This window comes from Populus alba, chromosome 4 (genome assembly GCF_005239225.2).
Source record: "Populus alba chromosome 4, ASM523922v2, whole genome shotgun sequence".
NCBI classification, from domain to species: domain Eukaryota; kingdom Viridiplantae; phylum Streptophyta; class Magnoliopsida; order Malpighiales; family Salicaceae; genus Populus; species Populus alba.
The window spans coordinates 51915-62903 of NC_133287.1; the positions used below are offsets into that span (position 1 = coordinate 51915).

Below are 10989 nucleotides of genomic sequence, written 5' to 3' on the forward strand. Positions count from 1 at the left end.
TTCAGATTAATTACTCACTGCCCACCTCTTATAATATAACTGATCCTCTCTGCATACAGAACAGCATTAAATTGATTGGTTATATAGTGCACGAATATGACATTGTTCTCAGGTTTTCTTTTTAGAATAGAGTACTGTACATATACGTTCTTGAAGCTATAGATTAAGAAAGCATTTCTCTGATGAAAGAACGAAAGCAAGGGACGTACGGTTGAAGAGCAGAAACACATCTTGCTGCTATGCAAATGGTATAGCTAGGCACTTAATTAATTAAGAAGCATTTCCTTCTCAAGAAAAAGAGTGGATTAAGAGATGATCAGGAGCATTCTTTACAGTTAATTAATGCATTAAAATACAGCAGGTGAATAGGTGGATAGTTATGGCACTTTTACTACTTAATTTGATCGATATTTGAGGTGGCAGCACGGAGACCACGACCAAAACTTTAAAGTTTGAATATGCCTACAAAAACCTCTTTCAGAGGAAAAGAAACGAAGAAACTTTTCAGGGAGGAATATTCTCTATATGGAGTGTGTGTGTGTGTAGTTATAGTTATAACTTGCTTTGCCTTGTTTTGGTTATGGATGCATGTAACTATCAATTTCATGCATGCGCTGGTTAGGGAAAATATATATATATATATATATATATATATATATATATATATATATAATATATATATATCTCTTTTTTAGAAAAACCTAAATTTCTACGAAAGTTACTGGGAATGAATCTTTTTATTGATGTAATTACGAAACTGCTCTTGGACAAAACAATCTTAATTTGAAGCGGACATTGGAATAACGATTTCAGTATGGTATAATTATCTTTTATAAATTATAATTGGTAATTTCATTTTTTTATACACTGAAATTACTAATTTAACCTTAAAATAAATTAATTCAATGCCTATAACTTAGGAATATTCTTTGTTTCTTTTAATCTTTTTTAAAATAGTGTAATTACATTAATTAACCTTAAAGACAACCAACAAAATTCTCAATCAAGAGCTTTTTTGTAATATTTTACATTGGTTTTATTGTAAATTCCAAAAGTATTTAGGGGGTATTGTTATAAATTATATTTATTATATATAATTAGAAAAAAAATGTCATAAATATAGAAATACAACTTAAATATTTAATTTTTATTCATTTACAACTCCACTTGCCAAAAAAAAAAACCCATTAAAAACAAACTAGAAAACTCTAACAATTGTGAATAAAAAAAAAAAGCCAGGAGAAATATTTTTTTCAAAAAAAAAAAAAAAACGAAAGGTAACATCTTAATAAAGAATAAAAATAAAAATATTTATTTTGTTAAAAAAGTGATGGCGTCACAAGGGTTATGAATCATGCTGGATATTGAAAATCTCTGGTTACAAAAAGAGTACACATCAGCGTCATGTGAGATTACGATGAGTCAAAACCACAGACCAACACAAACACTTTGATTAACATTAGACTGTTTAATATATTTTTTTTTTTATTTTTGTTTTTCACATAGTTTAAAGCAAAAAAAATTAATAAATCGTGCTCCCTAAAAATATTGAATAGGTGATTGGATCCAATCCCCTGCTCGGTCAACTGTCAAGCTGGTCACCACCAGTTACCAACCGTGAAACTTGGAACACAAATATACACTCCCACGCCCATACCTCCTTCTTATCCCTGCCCTTAAAATCTCACACATCACCTCCACCCCACTACACCGAGAAATTCTCCCCACTGCGTTGAAAAGCTGCAGAAGTTGTCTTGAATCACAGCAAAATCTATTACACCTCTTGCCCCCCGCCCCCCCTCACTCCACTCCTATAAGCACACGCTTCCATGGGCAGTCCTCTTAGTTGAGACTCTTGAATCAGAGCCCTGAGAAGGCAATCTCTAAACTCCTGCAAACCCGCCATAACTTCTTTTCGTTTCTTCCATCAAGACAGTCCTCGATGGTGTTTCAGTACCACCTCTAGCCTCCTTTTCTTTCTTTCATTCCCTCTCGCATTAACATATCTCTCTCTTCATGGCCAAACCACAATCTCACGCTCTCTTCCTGTTTCTGCTGCTGCTTCTTGTCAATGCATGCCATCCCTCCCACCAAAACCAAAACAAGATAAGCCTCAACGATCTCGCGGCTCTAGCAGCCATAAAAGACAGCCTCACGGACATTCCAGGCTCAAACTTCTTCTCCACCTGGGACTTCACCTCACCAGATCCCTGCTCCACCTTCTCTGGCATTACTTGCTCTCTCAACCGAGTCACCATCCTCACACTCGGCACTGGTCTCTCTAACACACCTGGACTGGCTGGTTTCCTCTCCCCTTCCCTCTCCAACCTCACAGAATTAACCCAACTCATCCTCTACCCCGGCATCGTCACCGGCCCTATCCCTCTCCAACTGGGTCGACTCAGCAACCTCCGAGTCCTTTCATTAACCAACAATCGGTTAAAAGGTCCCATTCCCAGTTCATTGTCCTCACTCCCCAACCTGCACACTCTCGATCTGAGTTACAACCAGCTCACCGGGTCGATACCGGCAGGTCTCTTCACCGAGTTGGCCCAGTTGAAAGTCGTGATTCTGGCTTCAAACCAGTTATCCGGCGAGTTGCCAAGAACGGTGTCAGCAGAGATTCTGCATTTAGATTTGAAAGACAACAAATTAACAGGGGCATTGCCGTTAAGGCTACCGTCAACGATCCGTTACTTGTCAGCATCGAAGAACATGATGAGGGGCCCACTCAACGGCCTACAATCGTTATCGGAGTTAGAGTTCCTCGACTTAAGCATGAACCAATTCAGTGGGCCCATACCTTCCTCTCTCCTGAGGCCCACTCTCTCTTCCTTGTTTTTGCAACGGAACAATTTATCGGGTGGAGTCCCGTCACCGTCACCACCACCATCATCAATGTACGGTGAGGGGTCGATCGTGGACCTGAGCCACAATTTCCTGACTGGTGAATTGTCCCCGGTTCTGGCTGCGGTGGAGACATTGTTCTTGAATAACAACCATCTGATGGGTAGGGTTCCTGAGGAGTACGTGAAGAGCGTGTATAGAGGCAGCACAAAAACACTGTACTTGCAACATAATTACATAACAGGGTTTCCGTTGAAAGCGGGGCTGGCATTGCCTGATACGTTGTCGTTATGCTTGACGTATAATTGCATGATTCCGTCTGTGGGGTTGATGGGGTGTCCCGCCAGTGCCGGTGGGCAGCTATCGAGGCCACGGTCACAATGTGTGGTGTTCAACCATGGAAGGCCTATACCTTAACAATAATAATGTTGATTGATGATCATCAAATCATACATATAGTTTCAGTATATATAGCAATAATTTCTTGTCGTTTATACGTACCATTGCTACGTATTGCATTAGCTATTAGTATATAGTACAGTGCTGCTATAATTAAATAGGATCAGCAACAGATTAAATCAATTTAAGGAAACTATTGGTGATAAGTCACAGTAATAATTTTATTTTTTCTAGTAAATGGTTTACTTTGGTTTTGGTCCGTTATAATTAAAGGGGAAGGCCAGATATATCGTCGTTGGATGATGATGTTTTGGTTTTTAGCAGTTTTTACTTCAATCTTTTGGCCGGATTCATAAACGCAGGAAGTCAATTAAAATTGTGTACGAGAAAACTGTGAATCCATCAAGATAGTAACACCAAAAATGAATGAAACTAATAAATTATGTATATATCTTGGACGTCACGCACCCAACAGTTCCTCGTTATTCCAAGCTTGTGATCTTCCCTCCCCCTTCACCACCACACACATGCACGAGGCTCCACATTCTGTCTTTATACGCACCATAATCAATAAAATATTATAAGCACCGACGTGGTGGAGGTGGTGGTTTTTGCACAATTTAGATATTGACACATGTTAGATTGGTGGTTCGCGTGTTAATGCAAGTTATTTTAAGACTGCGATGAAGAGCTAAAACAAAATGATGCATGTTCGGGACAACTCTCCTTTCAAATTCCGGTTCGAGTTCCAGTAAGAATCAGACTGGAGAGTTTATTCCCTTTATGTTTCTATTGGGTCCTCCTGTGCGGTATGCATGTCACTATCGCGGTGCATTACATGTTCACTGGGTTTGCAGGATGTTCAGTGGACCATGAGATTAGTTGTGGTGCGCCCAAGCTGGCCCAGACACCCACGTTAATAAAAAAAAATAAAATAATGCATGTTGGTATAAGCAATGATCACACATTCTGCATCGAAACTTAGAAAGCTAGTGATCCAGTATTTTTTTTTTATATTATTAGAATTTGTATGGAAAATAACTAATTATAAGCAAGATTAAAGAAAATAATTTGTTTTTTTTCCTGTGATGTAAAAGTCCAATAAAATAAAATAAATAAATAACAGGTTGAATATAAAAATATGATGTATTCGAGCCATATTTATGAAAGTAATCCAAATACATATCAAAGACAATGAGAAAGTAAGATGACCAACTGCCTTTATTAAAAAAAAAAACAATATGGCAAAGGAGAGTGGCAACACCTCTAAATTTGAGGAGCATGACATGAGTGGTTTCTTCACTAGTGGAGGTGAAGTGCGTTGTGATGCAAGTTGTTGACTATTCTTTTCATCATTTGGATCTTGTTAAGGTTTATTGCATTAAAAAAAATGATCAAGAAACTTGAAAAATGAATAATAAACATTGAAACCAACATACAAATAGGATCTGAAGGCAAAGAACAAAGAAAGCCTTGCCTTGATGGTGTTGCATCACTATTGAAATGCAATCTTCTCTTTGCTTCAACTAGGAAGTTTGATGGCCTCGTTGCTAATTATATGGAAGTAGCTAATGTGGTTGTTGATTGCCGAGGCACCACGCTTGTTGGAGTGACTGGGATGTGTGGAGGTGGTGGCTTTGAGGTTAAAGAAGCAACAACAAAGGTAGATGATGCTGATGAAGATACCTATTGGTTAAGCTCCTTGAAGTGAATTTGAGGGACATTATCAAAAACTTTACATACGACTATATTAGATCAAGTTGTTGAAACCTGCAACAGCATGTATAAATGGACTAAAGCCAAAGGAAATGTAGAAATGTAGGTCCCCAAAAGGTGTAGCGTGGTAGCAAAGGGCTTGAGATCTACACAATAGGTCTCGAGTTTGAGTCAGGGCGTGCACCTCTTGTAAGAGCCTGGGACAACCAGGGTTTTATTCACTCACCTAGGCCCACAAAATGCTCTTTCCGGGGGGTGGGGTTTCCTCGAATCCAAAAAAAAAAAAAAATGTAGAACTGCTAAAAAAAACTTGCACTAACCTTGCATAAACATATAAAATGCTATAAAACTCGCTTTATTAAACAAGGCCAGGCTATAGGTATTTTTAGCTAAAAAAATAAAATGAAACTGAATGAAATAGAGGGAAGCACACATATAAACACATATAAACATAATAGACAAAAGTGATTAGTTAAAAAATGACATGTTTGATTGAATATCACTAAAAAAACAAAGCATTTGCACAAACATAATATGGCATAACTTAAAACATCTCATAAACATGTTAGGTTGAACATTATCAAAGAAACAAAAAATTTATACATACATGAATGGTATAACCTAAGACATCACATAACAGGTTTGTCGACAAGCAATGAATATATAAAAAAAGAAACAATAAGAAAATCATGTGATTGAATAGAATTAGATGGCACCCCTCCATGTTTAACAACCATAGCAATTGTTATTACTCACAACAATGATTGTTATAGCCACTCCTAACATTGTTTTATTGGGTAATCCAATAGAGAATAAACATGTGGTGGCTATTAAAGTTGTAGCAACCTAGTGCCAAAAATAGAACAAAGAAATAACAATAAAAAAGGCCAAGACATTAAAAGGGTGTGAGAAATCCAAGGAAGATAACTCAAACAATCCAATTTTTTCTTTGTCCCTCATCAATTTAGATCCAAACCACCATATCAACACATATGCTAACAATTTAAAACTAAAAGAATTAGACATTCAAAACTACTATATCCATAGAAGTCTAACACATTTAGAAAAAGCAATAAACATCAACAAACAATGACAAAGCCATTTAAAGTGCAAAACACTACAAGAAAGACAATAAAGACGATTTAAGTTTCAAATTATTTCCTTCCTAACTCCAGCTTAGAATGTGCAAGAAAAAGAATAAAAAAACTAACCATCGAAGTAACTTAAAAAAAAGGCTTAGCATGCATGAAAAGAAATAGTAAGGACCACGTCCTTTATTTATATCCATGACCCCCTCTATTTCTTTCGCCAAACCTAGCCTTGGAATGTGTTTGAAAAACATAAATACCTAACCAAAAGCTGAAAAGAATATATATATTCAAAAGACAACACAACACCCAACAACCTTTAAAAAAAAAAAAACAAAACTCATACAAGTCCACAAAGTTGAGATCACAGGCTAAGAAAAAAATAAACCTAAAAAATATAGAGGCAAACAAAAATTTCAAAGCAATCATAGTTGCTAAAACAAAAACTAGCAATCCTACATGACAATCATTGCTAATTAAAAACACAACATAGATCAAAACAAAATCATCAAAACAATGATAAAATAAACTAAAACCCTAAAAAGAGAAGTAAATATAGAGCTTCAACCATTCTAGAAACCAACTAAACATGGAAAAAATCGAAGGACAACCAATATATTTTACACAAGCAACATATTCAAATTAAAATGGACATGTAACAAGTAATTAAATAGAGATCTCTCAACCTAACCATGAACAAAATAATTAAGAAAAAAAATAAGCATTGCGATCACTGGAAAATAGACTAGTGCCAAAAAAATCAAGAGAACACATAATGACCAAGCTAACAAAACTAATATCAAACACACTATAAACTAACCAACTAAGTGATGAGGTTTATACGAAGTAATAATAGAATGACCTTCCAAGCACTGAACTTACCCCAACAGCAGAACAAAAAACCCTCAACACTAGCAGATCCAAGACGTAAGCTAAAATAAAAATGCCAAAACAATAAACTTCCAAGACAACAACATGCCATGCGTAAAAGATACCACAAAACCAACCAAACAATAACCCAATAACATGAGACATTGGCTAAAATAACCCATAATGTTTTTTTTGAAATAAAAAAAAAGCAAACACAAAACAATTGAAACAAAAAAAGATAAGAGAAGCAACCCCTAAAACATAGCAAATAAAAGCAGCTGTTAGGAACTTCAAGAGAGATGTCTAATCCAAGAACAATAAAATGCCCCCTAACCACAAAACAATCTATAATCTTAGAAATAAAAACCAAAACAAATAAAACAGAACCATAACAAAGCAACATCCAATGTAAATGCACAAGCAACCAACCTGGTCAGCAAAGAGATCCTTGCCCAAAGAAGCACCGCATCAACCACCACAACCTAAACACACTATATGATAAACCGTAAAAACAATTAAGTAACCAAGACAACATCAACAACCTTAAACAACTACTAAAACATGGCAAACAAAGGCAACCGCATCTCTCAAACTATCTAAAATGAAAATGACACACCCAGTCTAGACAACCATATCTTTGGAAAAAGTTTCAGAGAACTAGAGCCATGGGAAAGTGATGACTTTTTAAGTGATAAACTTGCCATAGTAGCAGACCCAAAAACCCCCAACACTAGCAGATCCAAGACGCAAGCTGAAATAAAAAAAAATCCAAGACAACAACATGCCATATGCAAAAGATATAACAAAATCAACCAAATACTGATTAAATAACTTGAGACACTGGCTAAAAAAAACCCATTAATTTTTTTTTAAAAGCAAACATAAAGCAATCAGAACCAGAAAGATAAGGAAAACAACATCCAAAACATAGCAATCAAAGCTTGACAGGAACTCAAAGAGGCTTGCCTAATCCCATAACAATAAACATGGTCCCCAATCATAAAACAACCTCCAAGCTTAGAAAAAAAAAACAAAATGAATCAAACAGAAACACAATAAAGCAACTATTAATGCAAATACACAAGCAATAAAACCTAGTCAATAAAAAGACCCTTACCTAAAGAAGCATTGTAACAGCCACTAGAGCCTAAACACACCCCACGACAAACTACAAAATAGATAAACACCTAAAACAACATCAATAACCTTCAAGAATGCAACTAGATCATAGAGATGCTAAACAACCTAAAACCCCAAACTATTTAGAACAAAAATAATTCACCCGACCTAGACAACTAGGGCTCTGGAAAATGTTTCAGGAAACAAAATAATTGTTTCCATTGAAAATATACAAAGATTGCGTGACTCTCTAAGAGAGAGAAGAAAGAAATTCCCTTTTAAAACATACAAGAACAAAAAAAAAAAAGACAACTACCCCAACCAACCCCAGTAGCCAAATCCAATCAAGATCCCTATAATCAAGCAAAATCTAAAAGAAATAAGTGAAAGAATCAATTAAGCACAATGATAGTTAGCTTCATTGCCAAGAAAGAAGCCAAACAACAACCCATCAAGCCTCAAAGACCGAAAGAAAACATAAACATCTCGTACAAAACCAACCAAAATCAAATCCTATTGCACCAGCCATACACTACCTCAACAATCACCAAGCAACCGAGTATATTGTGGGTAAGGCTTGCATTTAATGCCTAGCCCTTCCACACTCAACAAATCAGAAGAATGACAGCCCACCAAACACCCATTGATCAGCCACAAACCAATATTCGAAGCCAAACCAAAACCCCATAAATAAACAAGATCCATCAAGCCAAGACAGCACCCCTATTGTATAGAGCCACCAGTATACCCAACCTCCCCTCCATACTCAACCAACTAGAAGAATGATAGTCCACCAAACACCCGTTGACCAGTTACAAATCAGCAATTGGAGCCAAGCCAAAACCCACAAGCGAACCAGATCCATCCATTAAGCCAAGCAAAAGTTGCTCCCAAGGCCACAAATGCATACATAACTAAGAGCTAACTAACCATATATAACCCCCTATCTCATGCAAAGAAATCAACATATGACCAAATCTCTAGCAAACCCAACTTTATGAGAGAAACAAACCTCCCCTCACGAGAAAATCCTTAGAACCCACAATAAATATCTTAGGGCTTTTTTTTTTTTGTTGTAATCAGTGCACTCCCTGATTTCTCTTCTCTCTTTTTTAGCAGGAATAATAAACTTAATTTATGTTTAATAATATTCCTACTTGCCAATAATGGTTAATATTTTCTTATAAGATAAAATGTTAGTCCAATACCTATTTATTCCACATTGTTCTCGCTAGGTTACTTCTCTCTCCTCTCAAAAAGGAAAGATTATCTTCTTTGTTCTTCAATGAGTCGCTTGCATGGAGTGGGACAATATAAATCTGAAGTGAAAGCCCTGCTACCTGGCTAGCACCATGGCAAGAAAGCCCAGCAAAGCTTTCTTGTTCGCTAAAGAACGACATAGTAAAAAAAGAAGAAATATTTCCAGGCCAGGAGGGATAGGAAAACTTTCAAAGAACGACCTCATCAATATTTTATCGCGACTCACCACCAAAACTATTTTGACATGCTGCTGCGTTTGCAAAAGCTGGCGCACTTTAATCTCCGACTCGGAATTCGCTAATCGCCACTTTGAAAGAGATCATGATCAGGAGCAGTTTGTGCTTCGTCCAGATGGTCCTGGATCCCTCTCAAGAACCCTCATCTTGATTGATCCTGATCGGTTAAAGCCTTATGCACAGTTTGCTCTCCCCCTAAATGATCAGCTGCCTTTTTCTGGGATTGAAGTTGTGAATTCATGCAATGGCCTGCTGTGCTTGTCCAGTTACCTTGACAAGAACCCAGTTCTTGTATGCAACCCAATTACGAGAGAGTACATCAACATTCCAGCAACTCACACAGATCATCAGCAAGAAAGATCGCTGCAGGCCGTGGCTTCTGGGCTTGGCTTTAGTCTAGAGGGTAATCAGTATAAGTTGCTGAGGATATTTGATGTGGGATATGGTCATGGTTTTGATAATCTACGGTCACATGGAAGGCAGGCTGAGATATACACCCTTGGCAAAGGATCATGGAGAGTGATCGATCAATTTCCCCCACGAATCCCACACTCTTTCTTGTTTGGAACTTATTTGAAAGGAACTATTTCTTGGGCTTGCGCTAAGGATATTAATGATAAATTTGATTTCATAATTTCTTTCAACTTTGACAAGGAGCAGTTCGAATTTGTTTCGCTGCCTCCTTACTCTGCTGCAAATCACAAGGGTATAAGTGATTTAAGAATGCAAGAACTTGGAGGGTTTATCAGTGTATGCGACTTTTATTGTGCTGAGTATTTCGACATTTGGCTCATGAAAGATTTTGGGGGCAAGAAGAAAATCTGGAGCAAAGATTATCGTATTCATATGTTGCATGGAAAGGTTCATCACCCTATAAGAATTCTGAATAATGAGGAGATTTTGATGATTCAAGGTTTGAACGCCTTGGTTTCTTACAATCACTTGCGTATGAAACTCAGGTGTCATAAAATTCGTGGGATTCAATCGAATTTTGGAGCAAGCATTCACATTCCTAGTTTTGTTTCGCTCAAGGATGTTGTAGGAGTCGATGAGGTGGAGGTGCTAATTGTCAAGGTAAAATGCATGTGAATCCTTTAAGCTTCTAAACACCACAGAACCTTCGGTTTCTGTTCCGCTTCAGGTTCTATCTATGCTTCTTCATTCATTAAAAAAAAAGAAACAACCCTTTCTAACTTTCATCGGGCAAAACGAACAATGTCAATCATTGTTTCTTCAAACTTAGTTTTGTTATTCATTGCACTCCACGATGATTTTTCTTTCATTTCAGCCACAGAAACTTTATTTCTCTTATAATTCCATCCTCCCTATTTATATTACCATGCAGCTTTTTCTTCACCCTCTTGTATGCTAACTTGGAATCCAAGGAAATAAAAAGGAGAAGCAGCGAGCAAATAATAAAATAAAAAAAATTGACCCAGGGGCAGGGTACTTTC

General features: G+C 36.8%; 1 protein-coding gene across 1 annotated transcript; it reads left to right on the forward strand.

The window, feature by feature from the left end:
- Nucleotides 1–1683: 1683 nt before the first annotated feature.
- On the forward strand, nt 1684–3339 carry LOC118037608 (uncharacterized). Its single transcript, XM_035043646.2, has one exon. The coding sequence runs from the start codon at nt 2017–2019 to the stop codon at nt 3262–3264; it is 1248 nt and encodes a 415-aa protein (XP_034899537.1). The 5' UTR covers nt 1684–2016; the 3' UTR covers nt 3265–3339.
- The last annotated feature ends 7650 nt before the right edge of the window (nt 3340–10989 follow it).

Excerpts from the sequence above, each read along its gene's own strand:
- LOC118037608 (XM_035043646.2), top strand. The coding sequence starts at position 2,017 with ATGGCCAAACCACAATCTCACGCTCTCTTCCTGTTTCTGCTGCTGCTT.